The sequence below is a fragment of the Dryobates pubescens genome, chromosome 10 (genome assembly GCF_014839835.1).
Source record: "Dryobates pubescens isolate bDryPub1 chromosome 10, bDryPub1.pri, whole genome shotgun sequence".
In the NCBI taxonomy this organism is placed as follows: domain Eukaryota; kingdom Metazoa; phylum Chordata; class Aves; order Piciformes; family Picidae; genus Dryobates; species Dryobates pubescens.
In genome coordinates, this window is record NC_071621.1 from 9,590,939 (window position 1) to 9,612,854 (window position 21,916).

Consider the following 21,916-nt stretch of genomic DNA (forward strand, 5'->3'; position numbering starts at 1 on the left):
TAAGTAGGCAAACATCTGTGTTTATGGAAAGTTAGACACAAAAAGGTAAAAGTCCCATTTCCTTACAAAAATAATTATTGGAAGCATTTAAACGGTATTTATAAAGTGCTGTAACTGTTCTCAGATACAGAAAAAGATGTATTACCTCATTTCCATACACCATTAGATGATGGGTTGTGATGAGGGATTTGAAGACCACTACCCAGCTACTGTTGGTAGTTCTTTCAAACAAACTGTCAGCCAGTTGTGGGATGTTCACATTCATCTCATTTGTGCATTGGATTAAGTCTGCAATACAGATTGTTGTTATTAGTTCTGCGAAGGAAAATCAGTAATACACAACCCCCAAAAAAATCAGTACACTCATTTTATATAGCATTCTTTTCAGCAAAAAATGAGGGGCTTTCAAGTAAAACAATTTGTTGAAAAACACCATGGCCCAGGTCTACCAAAACCTTGTAATACAAACTCCACTCTGCTCACTGCCAAGATTTCAGGTCCCCAGTTGCTTTTGCAATTGCCTTGGAAGGTCCTGGAATAGAAGTACCATCACAATTTCCATGATTTTTGACTAACAACTTCCAGCTTTCAAACATCTAAAGCACAAAATAGCAAAGTAATTCTTACATGCTACCATTTAATCAAGTTTCACTGGAAGATTATGAATAGAATTAACTGTAGCCTCAGATTTATGGACTCTTAAAGGACCAGTAAACCCTTCGAGACATTAGTTCAATCTGAGTAATACAGGATTCAAATATTGCTTAGTCTTGATGCAATACGATCAACACCTTCAAAAGCACGGAGGAAATGGTAAGTGAAAAAAGAAGCCTCTAGCTACAGTGCCTGAAACTGGCAGATGAATTTAGTTTTTAAAATGGCTTAATTAACTGAAAAAATGGTTAGGAGCTGGGCTAGCTTAAAAAAAAAATAAATGGACGTCCAGTAGATAGGATCTAGCTGTTAAAACAGTTACCCTATCTTCCAGATTTGCTACTGTCACAACTGTATAGCATGAGGAGCTGTACTTATAATACAACCAAAGTATGTAACAATCCAGAAACTGCCAGATGCCAATGAAGGAAGCAATAACTTATCATGATGCTACAGTGACAAATTAACAAAGTTACATTTTAACATCCAAATGTGATACAACAGCTTGCTAGCATTTAATATGAAGCTTAAACTTAACACAACAGAGTACTGATTGTTTTTTACTGCTATTACCAGCCCAAAAAGTAAGACAGTAACTGTGACTGAAACTACCAGCCCTGCCAAAAGCCATAACTCAGTAAGGATCAAGATTTGAATAAGCTCTATGCTTGCCTGTCTACGGGATACTAAAGCTAACTGCAATCTGAAGGGAAACATTTAACCTGTGAAGACAATTTTATATCGGGCTATGAACATCCATTCACCATAGAGGACTCCTAAAAGATAGGACCTTTCTTCAGACAGGCAGGTAAACACAGCTACCACAACCTCAGAACTAAAAACACTGCTATTTACAAGCTGAAGTATTACAGGAAGCAAACAGGAAATTACTTCCACATTCAAAATGTAATGAGATGGAAAGATTAGGCATTCCTTTATCTACAAGTAAAACTGTGATGACTACAGGCATTCACAACCTCATTTTTAAATCATGGTTATCTACTACTGCATGGTGATTTGGAGCTGTTAAAACAATGCTAGGATATTACTCAGCAAATTACATGCTCTGAACTGGGTCATTAAAACCAAGCCCTGCAGCTTCTTGATCTTCAGGTCTTCCCATCTAAGTACTAACAGAAGCAGTTTTGTGCAAGGCTATGTAGCAGGAATGCACATTAAACACAAAGGTAAATGCATCACAGGATGTTAAGTCATACATTTTGGCATAAGAGGTGCAAATGCATGATAGAAAACAATAACTTCTATTCTTAAATGCAACATACACCAACTAGTCAACAGAAACAAAGAATCATAGAATCAACAAGGTTGGAAAAGACCACAAAGATCACCAAGTTGAATCCATCACCCAAGACCTCATGGCAGTAAGTGCCTCGTCCAATCCCCTCTTGATCACCTCCAGGAACAGCAACTCCACCACCACCCTGGGCAGGCCATTCCAACAGCTAACAACTCTCTCTGTGAAGAACTTTTGCCGCACCTCAAGCCTAAACTTCCGTTGGCGCAGCATGAGACCCCTTCCTGGCTACAACCACCTTTCAGGTAGTTGTAGAGGGCAATGAGGTCTCCCCTGTGCCTCTTCTTCTCCAGGATAAACAGCCCCAGCTCCCTCAGCCTCTCCTCATAGGGCTTATGCTCAAGGCCTCTCACCAGCCTCATTGCACTTCTCTGGACACGTTCAAGTGTCTCAATGTCCTTCTTAAACTGAGGGGCCCAGAACTGGACTCAAGGTGTGGCCTAACCAGGGCAGAGTACAGGGGCACAATGACTTCCCTGCTCTTCCTGGCCACACTATTCTTGATGCAGGCCAGGATCCCATTGGCCTTCTTGGCCACCTGGGCACACTGCTGGCTCATGTTCAGCCAGCTGTCAATCAGCACCCCCAGGTCCCTCTCTGTTTGGCAGCTCTCCAGCCACTCTGACCCCAGCCTGTAGCTCTGCATGGGGTTGTTGTGGCCAAAGTGCAGCACCTGGCATTTGGATTTGTTGAATGCCATCCCGTTGGGACTCTGCCCATCTGTCCAGTCGGTTGAGGTCCCTCTGCAGAGCCCTTCTAGCCTCTAACAGACCAACACCTGCTCCCAACTTGGTGTCATCTGCAAATTTGCTGATGACTGACTCAATGCCCTCATCCAGATCATCAATGAAGATATTAAAGAGGATGGGGCCCAGAACTGATCCCTGGGGCACACCACTAGCGACTGGCTGCCAGCTGGATGTGGCACCATTCACCACCACTCTCTGGGCTCAGCCCTCCAGCCAGTTCCTAACCCAGCACAGAGTGCTGCTGTCCAAGCCATGAGCTGACAGCTTGGCCAGCAGTGGGGAACAGTGTCAATGGCCTTGCTGAAGTCCAGGTAGACCACATCCACAGGCCTCACCACATTCACCAAGCAGGTCACCTCATCATAGAAGGAGATCAGGATCTGCCCATCCTAAATCCATGTTGGTTAGGCCTGAGCCCTTGGCCACCCTTCAGGAACGGAGCATCCTTATGGAGCAGATCATCTTGGGAGCAATCACTGTGCATCTGAAGGACGGCCAAGGGATCAGACCTAGCCAACATGGATTTAGGAAGGGCAGATGACACCAAGTTAGGAGCAGGTGTTGATCTGTTAGAGGGCAGAAGGGCTCTGCAGAGGGATCTCAACTGACTGGACAGATGGGCAGAGTCCAACGGGATGGCATTCAACAAATCCAAATGCCAGGTGCTGCACTTTGGCCACAACAACCCCATGCAGAGCTACAGGCTGGGGTCAGAGTGGCTGGAGAGCTCCCAAACAGAGAGGGACCTGGGGGTGCTGATTGACAGCCACCTAAACATGAGCCAGCAGTGTGCCCAGGTGGCCAAGAAGGCCAATGATATCCTGGCCTGCATTAGGAACAGTGTGGCCAGCAGGAGCAGGGAGGTCATTGTGCCCCTGTACTCTGCATTGGTTAGGCTGCACCTTGAGTACTGTGTCCAGTTCTCGGCCCCTCAATTTAAGAAGGGCATCGAGACACTAGAATAGAATAGACCAGACCAGATTGAAAGGGACTTTCAAGATCATCGTGTCCAACCTATCAACCAATCCAACCCACCTAATCAACTAAACCATGGCACCAAGCACCTCATCAAGTCTCCCTCTGGACACGTTTTTTTTTTTTAACGTGTCCAGAGAAGGGCAACAAGGCTGGTGAGAGGCCTTGAGCACAGCCCTATGAGGAGAGGCTGAGGGAGCTGGGATTGTTTAGCCTGGAGAGGAGGAGGCTAAGGGGAGACCTCATTGCTCTCTAGAACTACCTGAAGGGCGGTTGTAGTCAGGAAGGGGTTGGTCTCTCCTCTCTAGCAATCAGCACCCGAACAAGGGGACACAGTCTCAAGCTGCGCCAGGGAAGGTTTAAGCTCAAGGTGAGGAGAGAGTTCTTCACTGAGAAAGTCATTTGTCGCTGGAATGTGCTGCCCAGGGAGGTGGTGGAGTCACCATCCCTGGAGGTGTTCAAGAGGGGACTGGATGTGGCACTTGGTGCCATGGTCTAGTCATGAGGTCTCTGGTGACAGGTTGGACTCAATGATCTTTGAGGACTCTTCCAACCTTGGTGATACTGTGATAATTTTCCCTGGCACTGAGGTCAGGCTGACAGGCCTGGAGTCTCCAGGTTCCTCCATCCGACCCTTCTTGTGGATGGCATCACATTGGCCAGTTTCCAGACATCTGGGACCTCTCCAGTGAGCCAGGACTGGTGGAAAATGATGGAGAGAGGCTTGGCCAGCTCATCTGCCAGCTCTCTCAGCACCCTAGGATGGATCCCATTCAGGTGCATGGACTTGTGAGCATCCAAGTGGCTCAGCAAGTCCCAAACTAATTCCTTGCGGATTTCAGGGGTACTACACTGCTCCCTGACCCCATCTGCCAGTTCAGAAAGCCAGTTATCTCAGAGTCCTCCTGCCTTATTGCTGAAAATTGAGGCAAAGAAGGTATTTAGAACCTCAGCCTTTTCCTCATCTTTAGTTACTATGTTCCCCTCCAGGTCCAATAAGGAGTGGAGGTTCTTCTTGCCCTCTTTTTAGCATTAATGTATTTATAAAAATGCTTTTTATTATCTTTCACAGAAGTGGCCAGCTTAAGCTCTTACTGGGCTTTTACCTCTTTAATTTTTCTCCTACGTGTTCTAACAACATCCTTAAACGTATCTTGAGTTGCCTCCACCCCTTTCCAAAAGTGATACACCCTCTTTTTTCCCATTACTTTGTTCAAGACCTGCTTGCTCATCCAGGCCAGTTGCCTTCCCCGCCGGCTCATCTTTCAGCACGTGAGAATTGCCAGTTCCTGTGCCTTCAAGAGCTCCTGTTTGAAGCAGGTCCAACCATCCTGGACCCCTTTGTTCTTAAGGGCTGCTGCCCAGGGTACTTTCTGAATGAGGTGCTGCGTGATAATCCATTGTCTAAAATTACTTAAAAATACTTCTATGTGTTTTAGATGATATTTTGTGCTGGCTGAACCGTTTCCTAAAAGGCCACTGAACTTTCAAATAATGTTTTTCTATCTGTTGCAGCATGTAAAAGAAAACAGGCTCTGCAACTCAGCAGAAAATCATCCCTCTCAGAACTGATGAGAGCTTATGTAGAAAGCATATGTATGAACTTGAGGGGCAGGGGGAAAGAGAACAGGCTCATTAGGAAGGAGAACCAGTAGCCAACCAGGAGAAAACATAGGCAAGAACAGAAGTACACAGACAAGGCTAGCCTTGAATGGAAGTAAATTTTCAAATATAAATAAGGGAAGGAGTCACTCTGACAGTCGTTACTACAAACCAGATTTCGTAAAATGTCAAGTTTCTTTCTCTAGAAAATGCAGGCTGAACAACACAATCTTAATAATCACAGAATGTTAGGGGTTGAAAGGGACCTCTAGAAGTCATTTCGTCCAATCCCCCTGCCAAAGCAGGATCACCTAGAGCACAGGAATGCATCCAGGCAGTTTTTGAAGGCCTCCAGAGAAGGAAACTCCACCACCTCCCTGGGCAGACTGTTCCAGTGCTTGGCCTACCTCACTATAAGGAAGTTTCTTCTCAGACTGAGAGGGAACCACTTGTGTTCCAGCTTGTACCCATTGTTCCGTGTCCTGTCAGTGGGCACCACTGAAAAGAAACCATCACCTTCATCTTGACACCCCTCAGATATTTATAGACATTAATAAGATCCCCTCTCAGTCTTCTCAAAACTAAAACAGCCCCAGTTCTCTCAGTCCTTCTTCACAGAAGAGATATTCAAGTCCCCAAATAATCCCTGTTGCTCTTTGTTGGAGTCACCCCAGTACATGTCTGTCTTTCTTGAATTGGGGAGCCCAAAGTTTGGGACAGCATTCCAGGTATGGCTCACCAGGGCAGAGTAGAGGAGGAGTAAAACCTCCCTAAACACTTTTCTTGATGCACCCTGGGATGTCACCAGCCCTCTTGGCCACAAGGGCACATTGCTGTCTGGTGGAGAACTTGCTGTTCTTGCTGGATTCCAAGGTCTTTCTCCATGGAGCTGTTTTCCAGCAGAAGGATCCCTGGTCTGTACTGCTGCCTGGTGTTATTCCTTCCCAAATGCAGGGCTCTATACTTGTCCTTATTGAACTTCATGCATTTTGCCTTTGCTTAGCTCTCCAGCCTATCCAGATCTCATTGGATGGCAGCACAGCCTGACAGGGTGTCAACCACCTCCCCCAGTTTCGTATCAGTGAACCTGCTGAGAGTACACTCTATCCCTTCATCCAGGTCATTGAAGAAGACACTGAATAAACCTGGACACAGTACTGATCCCTGGGGAGCACCAGTGACCACAGGCATCCAACTGGTCAGTACCAATATCCCAAAGCTCCTACATGACATATATTTCAGAAAAGTTACATTTATCTAAAAACTTCTTTAAAAGTATTTGCATGAGCAGTGTTAATTAGGTAAAGAAACATTTGAGCCGTTAAATCCAAATGAGACCAGCAATTTTTGTGCTAACCGTAGCATAAGTAGTATAGTACAGATACATCAGAAGAGAAGACATCCCCCACGGCTGCACTGCCTGCTCAGGAAGACTGACACATACAGTGCTTACTTATCCTACTCCTACAGACTCTCTTCATTAAGGGAAAGGAACAAATATGTAATTATTTTCACATCCTACACTTTACACAACTTGTTTCACACCCACCTATGAAAATACTAGATACTTATTTTGAGATTTCAGAGCCCAAAGCAACATCTCCAGACTCATGCTGAGTATGGCATGACCAATACAACAGGCTGGTATATAACCAAAGGGCAAAGCACTAAGGGGAATGGATTTAAAGAACAGAAAAGAAACCACAAATAAATAATTGAGGAATTAAGAAAAGATAACCCTTGGCCAAAGTATGATGACTGCTTCATCTCTGATGTTCTTGTTATAGGAGAGAAGAAGGACAATTGAAAGCTTATCCTCACTGATACTAGAGGAAGTCGCTAACTCTAGTGACCTGCATTAATGCCCACACCACCTTACAGCTGAAAAAAAACCCCAAACTTTCCCAGGAAGTATAAACCACCTTCCCAACTCTAAAAGCTGCTCCGACTGCCACAGCATAAGACATACAGCATATGGGTCTACAGTTACTAAATAATAAACACTGATCATCATTTCAAAAAAGGCAGCAGTCAGCCACAAGAAATTTAAGTTAAGCTTGCAGCTGGCTGGAAGAGCTGCACTAGCAAAGCTTAGACAGCAGTGAATGCACTGTTATGTCCATGGATGTAGCTGGAGAGAGCCCAGAGAAAGGCCATCAGGATGGCCAGGGCGTAGAGCCTATCATAGAATGTTAGGAACTGGAAGGGACCTCAAAAGATCATCCAGTCCAACCCTGCTGCCAGAGCAGGATCACCTACAGTAGGTCACACCAGAACACATCCAGGTGGTTTTTTAACGCCTCCAGAGGAGACTTCACAATGTCTCTGGGCAGCCCATTCCAGTGTTTTGTCACCCTCACAGTGAAAATGTTTTGATGCACAAGAAGCAGCTGAAAGAGAAGGGTTTACTCCATCTGCAGAACAGAAGGCTAAAGGCAGGGAGGGAGAATATAAACATTATCTCCACCATCAGGTGTTTCTTAGAAGTTCACTGCAAAAGGATGAGAGGCAGCAGACATACTGTAAGAAGAGAAATTTTTATCAGATGAAGAAATTAAAAATCTTCACAATGAAAGTGGTCAGGCACTAGAGGCCGTAAACAACCAAATAATTTGAAGTTTGACATGGCTTAAGGAGATGGCTAATTCTGAGGTCCCTCCCAAACTAATGCAAGCAGCTATTTTTTGTATTGTCTATGGACAGAGAATGACAAAATGGGAAACAAGTAGATACAAATTACAAAGCAAGTCAAAGTTCAAAAGAACAGTCCGAGAGGAGTAGACTTCCAAGAGAGTCCAACCTATTTAAATGATTGATATGACTTCTCTTTTGAAGAACTCCATTTACCTACAGGCACCAAATTATACACCAAATTTCAGCAGTCAAAACTATTTTCTTCTTAAAAAAAGAGATCTAGTTTGTTCTAAAATAGAAGGATCTAAACCACTTTTGTTGTAGCAGTTAATGTTTTTACTGTTAAATGACTTCTCCATTATTCAGTTCTGGGTTTTTTCCAGCAATGACTTTGCAAGGAATTGTAACAAAGGTCTGGTCTACAGGCATTGCAGGAACATTGAAGATAGGCAATTCCACCAGTATCAAAGACATGGTATTGCCTAATCCTGCTGAAGTTAACTAGTATATGTCTAGTAAAATACTGTATAATACCCTGGGAGATATAGTCTTTTTCTTACCTAGTCAAGATATGTACAGTCTTTACAATGTTCAGCCTTCCCTACAAGAACGAACCAAATGATCAGTCCTTTTAAACAGCTTAAAAGTGAGAGACATATCAAGTTGACTAGTAGAGGAAAATTACAGCAAGACTCAAGATTCATGTAAATGAGGATTAGCCAACCTGTCGTAAGTGATCACAAGTCTTGACCCATAGGAACCACGAGGCAGTCAGGCTAGTTAGGAATACATCAAAGGCATCTGCCACAAATTACCTGAGACAATGTGCATGCTTCCAATATGCCTGTGGCATAATTCCTTGTGTGAACTTTCTGCACCAAGCAGCTTCCTAAGACATGGCTACGAAAAACTGGTTTACACAGAAAAAGAGCCACCGGGTAAGCTGATGATCATTTTCCTTACAGAACATAAACACAGGCTTCACTACCTCAGACTTTATCTTGCAGAAACTTGAACAGTAAACTGAACATAAGCCAGAAGTAACTACTTCATGCACTCATGACTTCCAAGGGTTTAGCGATACAAATAGAAACATTCCGCAAAATAAAAGGTAAGTATCAATATGAAATATTTGCAAGAACCCAGGTCTGCCAGACCAGTGTGTCCTACACCTCTAGTTACTCCAAGGTAGGTCAACTATATGTGACAGATTACAACCTTGATAACTATTGCTTTTTCATCTGTTATAACAAAGATATTATCTAAGTGAGAGCTTAATTGGTTACACTCTTCAATATGCTGACAGCTTGGGTTTTGTTATAATGCAAGAGACAGTATCCATCCAACAAGCAGGCAACTGAAATACGATTGTTTTACATTAGTAGGCACACACAGTGCCAGGGTCAGATGGAGGAACCTGGAAACTACAGGCCTGTCAGCCTGACCTCAGTGCCAGGGAAAATTATGGAGATTATCATCTTGGTGACAATAACTGTGCACCTGAAGGATGGCCAAGGGATCAGGTCCAGCCAACATGGATTTAGGAAGGGCAGGTCCTGCCTCTCCAACCTGATGTCTTTCTATGATCAGGTGACCTGTCTGGTGGATGTGGGGAGGCCTGTGGATGTGGTCTACCTGGACTTCATGAATGGTGCCACATCCAGCTGGCAGCCAGGCACTAGTGGCGTTCCCCAGGGATCAGTGCTGGGCCCCATCCTCTTTAATATCTTCACTGATGATCTGGATGAGGAGATTGAGTCAGTCATCACCAAATTTGCAGATGACACCAAGTTGGGAGCAGGTGTTGATCTGTTAGAGGCTAGAAGGGCTCTGCAGAGGGACCTCAACCGACTGGACAGATGGGCAGAGTCCAACGGGATGGCATTCAACAAGTCCAAGTGCCGGGTACTGCACTTTGGCCACAACAAACCCATGCAGAACTACAAGCTGGGGTTGGAGTGGCTGGAGAGCAGCCAAACAGAGAGGGACCTGGGGGTGCTGATTGACAGCTGCCTAAACATGAGCCAACAGTGTGCCCAGGTGGCCAAGAAGGCCAATGGCATCCTGGCCTGCATCAAGAATAGTGTGGCCAGGAAAAGCAGGGAAGTCATTGTGCCCCTGTACTCTGCCCTGCTTAGGCCACACCTTGAGTACTGTGACCAGTTCTGGGCCCCTCAGTTTAAGAAGGACGTTGAGACACTTGAACATGTCCAGAGAAGGGCAACAAGGCTGGTGGGAGGCCCTGAGCACAAGCCCTATGAGGAGAGGCTGAGGGAGCTGGGGTTGTTTAGCCTGGAGAAGAGAAGGCACAGGGGAGACCTTATTGCTGTCTACAACTACCTGAGGAGTGGCTGTAGCCAGCAGGGAGTTGGTCTCTTCTCTCAAGCAACCAGCACCAGAACGTGAGGACACAGTCTCAAGCTGTGCCAGGGGAGGTTTAGGCTCGAGGTGAGGAGGAAGTTCTTCACAGAGAACACCTCCCTGGAGGTGTTCAAGAGGGGATTGGACATGGCACTTGGTGCCATGGTTTAGTCATGGGGGTCTGTGGTGACAGGTAGGACTTGATAATCTTTGAGGTCTCTTCCAACCTTGGTGATTCTGTGATTCTGAGTCAAACACACTACATTCCTCAGCAAAAAAACACAAAACAAAACAAAACAACACACCAAAGCCATAAAAGGACAGTAAGGTAAACAACATCCCAGTTGGGGAATATTTTATATACTCCCTCAGACAGAGATGAAATTCAGATTAAATCAATTCCTGACAAGTTTTGGCCAATCACCATTTTCTACATCTCATTGAATAGGAATTTGTGTTTGATAAAACAGCTAAAAATGTAAGACAATTCTGGTATGAGGTTTGGCAGCTGAGCTTGTCCAAGACAAACTGCTGCAGAAAATACTTACGTGGAAACTACTTGGGAATAGAAAATACTCTAGATTAGATACTGCCTTCACAAGTTGGGAAACTATACCAGAATGAGCCACCTATGGAACATGATCTCCAGGTAACAGCTGCAATCTTGGGAAGCAGTTCATACACAATATTCAGACCAAAAAGAACTAGAAAATGTCAGTCATGTGTCCTGCCAGAAAAATAAAGTTTGCATTGGAAGAACTCACCCAATTTATTTCCTTTCTTTCCTTTTTTTTTTTTTTTATAAACTTATCTTAAAAAAAAAAAATCAGATCTCAACAAGCTCCACAAGACTACTGATTCTGTTTAAAGGATCCAGTTTTCATACTGTAGCTATCCAATGTGTGAGCAGCTTTGTTTGGATGGCAGGGTTTCTTTTGAACCCTCCTAAAGGTCCTACTGTTGTAACAAACTCAGTGTCTCCACAAAGCAGCTTCTTACACGAGTCAGGCCTGCCTCTCACATCTGGTCGCAAGCACAGCACTGAATCTTAGTGCAAGATTCAATAAGAAAAAGACCATGTGAACAGAAGGGGCAAAAATTGCCTTAATGTATATTTTAACCTCAAACTAACACGAGAAGTATAAGGAGTGATTAACGAATGGAATGTACACCTTCACCATATTAAATATTTGATTTCTCCCAAGCCAGCATTAAATTAACACACAAAATTAACATACAAAAGACACTAGGAATAATTAATCAAGCAAATCACATGCTAACAGCCAGAGCTCTTATATTCATACGCGCATATTTAGCTCCAGGTCCAACAAGAGTCTCCAATTTATTTTGTGATCTTCCACAAACACACACTTACATAGCTATGCCAAGTAACAAGTCCTATATATGAATAGTCCTTTGAGTATTATTATTTTAAAGATTATTAAAGCATTATGCTATTAAATTAAGCAAATAGCTGATTTCATTGTACCATTACCTTCAGGCATATTTGCATGCTACACATCTGTGCCCTGCCACAAAGAATTGTCAGAGCTTAAAGGTCATTCTGAATAGACTATATACTTTTCAGATAAATTCTGCCCAGACAAGAAAAGTATTATAAAAGACATACATAATCACACACAAATTACAACTTCCATGGAAAAGTCAAAACATGAACTATCAGGAGGAAAAGCGAAGTTACTGAGCAAACTAGGAAGTTGTCTGGAAGCTGTCATTTGCCTTAACACTTCACCTTTTCTTAACAGGAGGAAAGCCAAAAAATAGTGATGGATCTGAAGTACAAGCAAAGTATGCATAAGATCAAATTTATTTCAATGGTGAATAAACTCATAGCTGAAACAAAACCACACTATAAAGCCATTTTTTTAAATATAAAAGAAAACATAAAACATTTATTGAATGAGTTGACTGATTATTCTTGTGAAATTATGCCCACATAACGAAGTTCAATAGTGTGTGCTCAATCTAGGATATGGATTAGCTTTTCAACTGAAGAGCATGTGCTGGTGAATGACATTCTGCTGGCACAAAGGAGCACTTGTGGCTAATCATTAATAGTGAAATATGGAACAACGTCTATAGTTCAAACAATTTTTTTCAAGACTGTGCATCTGCTTGTGATCGCTCTTTTCCCTTTTCACCTACGGCCACATGAAACAATTTCAGTAAAGCACCTGAGATTTTAAAAGTTCTTGATACAGGATTATTTTTTCCTCTAGAGAAGCAGTTTTTCCACACAACATTCAAAGCTGAAACACTTCTATTTTATTATGCTTCTGAAAATCACACACAGTGGGGGAAATTTTGGTGTCCCAAATTAACCCAGCAGCTGAAACACACATATAGATATATGCTCCGTTAAGACTTCAGTTCTCTTCTCCAGCTGTCTGATTTCTTCTTAAAACTCCAAAGTTACTCCATTTTCCACCACATTAGGGTCTCCTTATGTTATACTTCTCATTCAAGACAAATGTTTTATCAGTGGAACAGAGCAACAAACATTAAGTGTTCCATCGTTTGCAAATGCTGAATATCTAGATCTGTACAGCTTCACAGGTAAAGCATTATCAAGGAGTGGATGACAATCTCAGCACAGACAACTGTTCCCCACATGATGACACAGTGTTACAGCAGCTAATGCTGTCATCTGTCGTTAAGGATCTAGTGAAACATTTCCAAAGATCAGATGTGTGGTGGTTTGGCCCTGGCCTGAAGGACAGATGCCCACTGAAGCCACTCTATCACTCCCCCTCTTAAACGGACAGAGGGGGGAAAAAAAAACAAACAACAAAAGCCAGCGATAGGACAGAAGCAATTTTAATAACAATAATAAGCAAAGAGCAATAGACCGCAAGGAAGCAAAAAGCAGAGAGAGAGATGTTAGTCTCTACTTCTCATCAGCAGGACGATGGTCGGTCTTGGGAAGCAGGGCTCTCTAACCTTGGTGATTACTTGGGAGGATAGATGTCATAGACGAATCCCATACTTACTTCTTTCGCTTCATTCTTATATCTGAGTTGACATGTGGCATGGAATACCTCTTCGGCCAGTCTGGGTCAGCTGGCTCAGCTATGTTCCCTCCCAAGATCTTGCCCACCCCTCAATGTACTCTTGGGGCAGGGAAATGTTGAAAGGACACAGCCTGGATACTTATTCAACAGTAGCCAAAACACTGCTGTGTTATCAACTACTGCTGCAAAACAGAGCACTACAAAGATGCTGTGAGGAGAATTAACTCCAGCTCAATCCAACCCAATACAAGAAGTAAGTAAATCTGTGCCAAACTGGTTAACACACTAAAGCAATGGGGTTTAGGCTAATAAGTTCGCCACTAGGCAAGAAATTCCCTCATTTGATTTTGTGTTTGGAATACAGTTACATTAAACTACAGTGGGAAGTAAAGTTTAACTTAGTATTTCTAAAGCAATTGTATGGGTTCTGAAGTCACTTTCCCCCATACTCCTTGAAATAGCTAACATAATCCACATACTCAACTATCATTTCCAGGAGAACTTGGGAAAATGTTACACAATAGAAAATAAAATATATATTATTGAGGGGGAAAAAAAAAAAAACAGCAACAAAAATAACCCCCACAAAACACCAACAAAAAACCCCCAAACCAACCAATGAACCCAGCCCAAAAAAAAACAAACCAAACACATGCATACAGAGATGCTCTATTTACTAGAGCATTTGACAGCAAATCTCAAATGGAGCAGAAACTGAATTTAGGCACACACTGCAGCAGCTGCACAGTCTTCCATGGTCAGTTTTTATTGTGTCATTTGCTAAACTAAAGATTTCTTTCTAGCCTGGGTGGTTTGTGTGGCATTTAACATCAAAGAATGTATTTACCTAATGTCTCCATATGAGATATTTTTCTAGTTGCTTTGCTCTCTTCCAATCTCCATTACTTCCTACCTTTTATAGTAGTCAAATCAAGTTAAGCTCTTGTCTTCAAATGTCCATATGAAGCATCAAGAAGCTTTTTCCAACTGGCTGCTGCTGACAGCAAATATTTTGGTTATTTTTTTTCTCTCCTCCTGACAAGCTGATAATGAAGATAACAAGCACTTAAGGTATTTCTTATTCTAATTTTATTCCGTTTCAAAAATGCTTGGTTTCATGTTTCTTTCTTTCCGAAGACCTACCTAAATCTAAAATTACTCAAGGAAAACTGGTATGTAGTTGGAAAGTTTATGAATTCATACATTTGAAAACATTTCTAGAACACGTAACATGTACTCTTCTTCAATATTTAAACACAAAAGGATTTAGCTATGCTATGAAAGGGTTTTGGACACTTTAAAAAGACAAGAAGTTGGGAATACAAAAATAAAAACTAAATACAGAGACTGGCTGTAAACTCTAAAATTAAAATCTACTTCTACAATTAACAGTTCTGATGACCATGCACCCTGACACCTCAAATGTGATTCTACGCATTCCCACTGACATTTTAAACACAAATAACAATGTGTGCATATGGGAAGTTTGTAAATAATTTCCCACCATAGGCAATTGTGCTTATTTAAATATGGAACATAGGATTAAGAAGTTCCTGGATGTCAGTAATTTTCAATAGAGACTCAATCTGTATGAAAAACATTGAAGTAGTTTTGAACAGGAATTGAAGCATGCAAAATTGACAATATTTTAACATTTATTTCATCCTCAAAAAGATACATTTACTAACTGCAAATGAAGCCTGTGCCAGAACAAAGAAACCCCAAATAGAATACTTAAGTGATTAAAGCTAGAAGGAGAGAGTGATGTTGAATTTCAGTAGATGACATTTAATCTGATTGAAGAATGTTACATAATCAGAATGTATCTGAAAACTGAGCAATACTTAAAACGCCTTCACAATTACCAGAAAATACCTACAACTGCAGTTTAAAGCCAAAATATGTTATGAACTGTATTTGTTCTAAATTTAGGGGATTTCTCTTCTTAAAAAAAAAAAGCCATTTGTACCTAACTGACTTACCAGAAAAAGCATTCTACACAAGACTTCCCAGAGGCTTCACCATCTTGAGAGGATGAGCGATTGAGAGATGGAGACAAAGCTTGATGCAAGCAAAGTGTCTACTTTATTGTACAAAGTCATTTCTTTATATAGGCTAACATAATCAAAAGCTACTTGTGATTGGTAATTAGATGTGTCCGTGCGACAGTTACAGATTCGTGATTGGCCACCGAGGAAATGCCAGGGAACACACATCGCCTGGCAAGGCTCAGACAGGTGTTAGACAAAAGACAAACGGTCAAGCATCTCTTATCTAAGTTCAGAGAGAAGACAAAAGACTTTCTTGCAATGTTTACCAGCTCTTATTATCAGGTCATGCGCCTTCCTGAGTCACAATGGCCGTTGGTAATTAGCTAAATGCTTTTTTCTCTTCTACATAGCTGCAGTTTGCTCACAGGGTTTGTGGCCCACAAGAGCTAAAACATTTCCTTCTATCAGCTGAGCATTGCCTGAGATTCTACACCCTAAATTCAGCGCATCAATATGCACCACAAGTTTCTTATAGCTAACAAACATTTTTAAATGAAAATTCTTCCTCTGCACATAATGTTTTTCTAAGAGGCAGATACACTTGCTCAGGAAATAATTTATGGAAGGATTAAAGAAATGTGAGAAGACCCACCCTGTTCAAGGGCTTTCCACATTTAAAAAGGAATGTGATTTCATCTTATTTGTATTAGATAAGCAGGATAGAAAACGGCAGAAGGCAAGTTTAATATAATGTAGAGTAACTTGTTCTACAGACATTTTATGTTTTAGTTTTCTCAAGTAGCATCTTGGTTTTTTCTTCCAATCAAAAAGGAGACAATTGTGTCCTCTCTGCTACCTAAAACTGCAATTTCTAACCACAATTCCTAGAAACTATTTTAAAATCCCTAACAGAATTACCCTGGGAACCCAAAATTATTGCCTCAGGTATCTCTGTCCAGAATTACTCTGAGGGCAACTCTTTGACTAGCCTTTCCTTCTTATGTTTGAAAACTGCAGAAAAATGATTAAGATGCTTTCTGTGAAAAACAGAGTAAAAATGGGTTCAGCTGGGCAACTGCTTCAATGAAGACTTCTCCAAGCAGCATTAGGATGGTCTACTGAACCTCATCAGCAAACAACGCACCAATAAATCAAACAGCAAAGGAAGTTAACAAATAAGGGAAGCATGATTCAAAACCCAATAGGTAAGTCACGCTCAAGATTATCTTTCGAATTTTTTAATCTTCATTCCCATGTACAGGTAGGTGACAAACTGCCATTTTGATCCATCAATCATAATGATCAGACAAAGTTCTCCACAGTTACAAATACTGTCAAAATGATGAGTCTGGCTATGCTACCTTTGCAAGACATAACTTCTCAAGTAATTTACCTTTAAATTTGCTGGGTGCTCCCATCATACTTTAAAGACTAACATTAAAATACTGCTAAATTCTGTCTCAACAGCTCCAGCCATGTATTAGAATTGCATCATGGTTTGGGTTGGAAGAGACCTTAAAGATCATCAAGTTCCAGAACATTTCAGGGACAAATACTATAACAGGTTGCTCAAAATCCCATTCAACTTGGTCTTGAACAGCTATAGTTTTGGAGCCTCCACAACTTCTCTGGGCATCTTCTTTCAGTGCCTCACCATCCTCATGGGAAAGGATTTTGTCTGAACATCTAATCTAAATCTACTTTCTTCCAGTTTGAAGCCATTACCCATCACGTCATATCACTACACGTCTTTGTAAAAAAGTCCCTCTCCATCTGTCCTGTAGGCTCCCTTTAAATACTGGAATACTGTTATAAGGTCTCCCCAGAGGCTTCTCTTCTCCAGTCTGAATAACCCAACTCAGCCTGTCTCCACAGGAGAGGTGTGCAGCTTACACCATCTCTGTGGTCCTCCTCTGGACTCCCTCCTATAGCTCCCTGTCATTCTTGTGCTGGGGGCTCCACAGCTAGAAACAGGCTCATGAGAATGCAGTAGAGGGAAAAAAATCACCTCTGTTGACCTGCTGGCCACACTTCTTTTGATGCAGCCCAGGATATAGTTTGCTTTCTGGGCTGCAAGCACACACTGCTGGCTCATGTTGAGCCATATTGAGTGTGGTGTAAACACAATACTCTAATTTCAACTACATTTGTCTCACTAATCCAGAAACAGTTACAGGCAAAATTACGTAAGTATAAATGTACCATGACAGCACATAAACAAGTTACAGCAGTTAAGAAACTGAATTTATCAATACCATGATTGTTCCTCTTATATGTTCATCTATCAGATGGAAAAAGAAATTACCATTTCAAGCTGCAAGCATCATCATGCTATGCTTTCAGACAAAGGAAGTTGCTGTTACTCTGTTAAGACAAATTTAAGAAAACTACTTGAATTGCCAGATCATCATAGGAGAATAAATAAGTTCTACATACTTAGGATCACCAAGTTATACAAGGATTCACATTGGATAGAACCTCTGGAGGTCATCTACACCAATCCACATCTGAAACAGGTCCATTCAGATCAACTAAGCTTGTTAAGCTCCACTCAGCTACTGCAGAGTCTTGATTAAACTTAACCAGGCTCCAGTAACCTCTCCCTCTAAGGAATAAGTTCGCAAAAACACCCAATTGTGTAACCATTATCAGTGACAACTAGTTTTGTTCAATTGTATGACCCTCTCTTCCCTTTAACACAAGGAAAAAGTCTGTCAAACTCACAACTGAGTAGACTTATTGCTAACAGATCTAGTTTGTTTTGCTACTGCTACAAGCTAACATTCCTTTGTTTCCTCAACATTTCTACTCTTCGAGTACCAACCATAGCTTACTTCACCTAGATATTGATGCAATTTAACACATCACAAGCCTGTTTTTCAGACCAGTAAAAATTCATAGGAACAAGTCAGGGTGGTTGTACAGGAGAACCATCAGTGGGGAAAGCAAGAGTGAACCTTAAATTACACTTCCCTTCTGACTCCAACTACCTACGCTTTTTATTATTTGAAACAACAGCTACTTTATTTTCAAAGCCCCTCATAATTAGGTACAGCCTATCACATCTCAATCACTATCAAAGCACAGAAATCAATGAAGTTTGGAAAATCCCTCAGTTAATAATTTCACTCCTTCATCTTAATTACCCATCTATGACAGCTTACTCACATGAAGTAGGGTGGTCCCTTTTCTACCTCTACCTGCTGACAGCCACACACTTCCATTGCTTGTTATGCCACTGCTGGCATGCTTCCCTCCAAACCACATTAATTTTTCAGAAAAGATAAAAAACCCAACACCTTAAGTGGTGGTGGTTGGGATGATGATGGATGACACACATGGAGACGTAACTCTGCATAGTTTTTCCCATGTCCTACAGGACAAAAAATGTCTCGCATAAGACCAAAACTGACAAAAAGGCACTCCAGAAGAGGAGATGATGACATGTAAAATTAAAAAGAATAAAAGGAAAAAGGAAAGTGGGCAATTTTTCCCCGCTTTCAGCAACAATGAGCTATTGTATTACTCAACCATCCAGCTACAAACATCTGCTCTTGCCCAAAGGTGTCTGCCTTGGCCTTTAGTGGTTACTCCAACATTTTCAAAATCCAAGTTTCCTTAGACCTACCTCATATTCCAAAACCCAAATGTTCTGGTGTAGATTAAAAAAGGAACAACTTCTTGTCCTTCTCAGTGGAGACAAGGATCTACTCACTGAATAAATACCATCAACACAATGAAAACAAACTGTTCTCTAAGTATTTTTCTTTTAATGTGACCTAACTTTCCAGTCTTCCTAATTCAGCTGATACCTGTTTTCTCTATAGTTTCACTAATGTTTTTGTTCATTTTAAATATAGAGCCCCAATCTGGATAATGAAAGTTCCCTAGCACCAAATACAATGAAAACATCTGTTTCAAAACATATCCTTCTATAGATACATGGAAGGATGCTTCATCTTCCAGGTAGCATCACTTAAGTGGTTTATAATGAAAATTAAATAAGCCAAAGCCTCTTGTTGTGCTCTCACTTTCACATAATCCCTTTACACTCAACTTTGACACATTCTTTGTCCATTTAGAACTCAAGCATTCACTGAGTACTACTCCAATTTATAAGCATAATTGTTTTCTAATCTTGGTCTGAAGAGCAGCTGCAAACATTCCCCACACAATGCTACTCCCTCCTAACACATGATGTATTCCAACATACCATTCTGTTACTAACAAAAAGACTCATTTGAACCAGATACAGACATTCTCCACTTTAAATATCCTCCCAATTTGATGTAAGCAGCTGAAGCACTTCTCCCATGCACTACTTAGAGTCATGCAGACAAAAACAAATTAAAAACACAGGCTTGTTTCCTGAGGCCACAAAGATGATTTTCTGTAACAAGAGAACTGTCTTTGTTTAGGTCTTAGGTATTAGTTATCCTTCTACAGATCAATTTTCCAAATCCTCTCTTCTTCCAACAACTTCTTTTGCCCGCTGTTCTTCAGCATTCACATTGTTGAGATAGCCACCTAAACTTTAAGAGATTTAAGCTAGAATCAGAAATTTAATTTCAAAATGTATTTACTGGGCCATGCCACCTTGAATTCAACTAACAATAAATATTCCATAGCACAGTTTTCTGGGTGTAGCAGTTTGTGCTGGGTGCCCTCTGCTGTGTTTATACGAGGTGTACTTCCTGTGTCCAAAAGTCCAGCCCAGAGGAGTGGACACAGGAAACCAGGTACTTCGTCCCATAATTCCCTGCACCACTATAACATCCCAGCACAGGGTCTGGCACTTTTTCTTTCTTCCCTCGCCGCCATCCAGTAACCTGGGGGAGGTTTCTCTCCTGGCCTTGGGTAGTCTCAGACCTGGCCAGCTGAGACTAGCCTGGGGCGGGGGGGTAGAAGGAGCCCTGGGGGGTCTTGGGTTTACTCTCAGGTGGGGATGGGATATTTCTGGTTGTGCTTTTGGGATTTCTTTAGTCACTGCGCTTCTGTCTCTCTGTAAACATACACTGCTTGCTATTTAAGCTTTCCACCACTTTTGCAATCTGTTTGTCTGAGTCATTATTTTTGCCCATGGTGGGGAGGGGGGTCTGCCTCAACCCATCACACTGGGTCAAAAAGAAAACACTCTTCTAAAGAAAAACTAACCATGAAGTCACAAATACCTCTTTTGTGAGGATTAAAGAAAAAAAGCTTGCTAATGATTGAGCATTCTCAGTATCTTTTTCTCTCCCTTTAGGCAGGCATGGGTTTAAGATAATTATTATGAAATTAAAGGTTATCTATCTCCAGAGTGGATGCAGCATAATGACGAAAAAAATCTTTACACAAATAATCATCACTGGTTCTACACTTTTCTGCAAAAGAACTGTTTTGACACAATGAGCTATGTCTCCACAAGGGATTTCTGCTGGTACAGCAGCTTTTTTCAGCACAAAATCCTCAATATGCCATTTAAGAGCGAGGTCTAAGCTCCTCCCAGTACAAAATGTCTTTCCAGTATATCTTTATTAAAAATCCACAATTTTTAAGCACATATAGTTAATTATATATGGTGATGTCACACTCAGTGACTATAGCTAAAATACCCAAAGCCCAGAAGTCCACAGCTACACTGGGCACAAAATGTGAAAAGGATTACCAGCTGATGTTCATACCAGTGGAGGTTTCTGTTGACACCAATGGCAGATGAGGTTGCTAAACCCCTCTATTATATTTCAAAAGTCATGGCAGTCTGGGGAAGTCCCCACAGACTGGAAAAGGGGAAACATTACCCCCATTTTCAAAAAGGGTAAGAAGGAGGAACCAGGGAACTACAGGCCAGTCTCACCTCTGTGCCCATTAAGATCATGGAGCAGATCCTCCTGGAGGCACTACTGACTCAGAAGAATAGGGAAGAGGTGATTGGGAACAGTCAGCATGGCTTCACCAAGGGCAAATCCTGCCTGACCAACCTGGTGGCCTTCTATGAACAGGTTACAACATTAATAGATGAGGGGTGAGCAACTGATGTCATTTACCTGGACCTGAGCAAAGCCTTGGACACTGTCCCGCACCACATCCTGGTCTCCAAACTGGTGACACATGGGTTTGATGGCTGGACCACTAGATGGATAAAGAACTGGCTTAATGGCCACACCCAAAGAGTGGATGTCAATGGGTCCATGTCCCAGTGGAGGCCAGTGGCAAGCAGAGTCCCTCGGGATCAGTCCTGGGACCCGTATTGTTCAACATCTTTGTGGGTGCCATGGACCAATGGTCCCTTCCAACCCTGACTGATACTATGATACCACATAACCCATGGCTCACTGGAACTATCTTGGCTGAGAACGTGAAAGCCAGACTTTGAATCCTGTCGCACTTGGAAGTGATAACATTGCTTTCCTACATACCATGGTAGCAATTTACAGGATGTCTTAAAAATTACAATTTGCCACATGCAACATTATTATTAAACTGAAATATGCACACCAAGTTTAACAAGTTTAAACTGGGGGAATATCTACCAGCATGCAAAGATAAAACATTTTTTACCAAAAATCATTGTCAAATTTTTCCTGCATGCCGTGTACACATAATTGTCAAAGTTTGTGAAAT

General features: G+C 41.8%; 1 protein-coding gene across 11 annotated transcripts in view; it reads right to left on the reverse strand.

The window, feature by feature from the left end:
• PICALM (phosphatidylinositol binding clathrin assembly protein) overlaps window positions 1-21,916 on the reverse strand; it is an 82,733-nt gene that overhangs the window by 45,454 nt on the left and 15,363 nt on the right. For all 11 annotated transcript variants that reach the window (XM_054164887.1, XM_054164886.1, XM_054164882.1 and 8 more), the window contains exon 2: window positions 146-288. In XM_054164887.1, coding sequence (XP_054020862.1) covers window positions 146-288 — 143 coding nt within the window. The remainder of the gene's footprint in view (window positions 1-145; window positions 289-21,916) is intronic.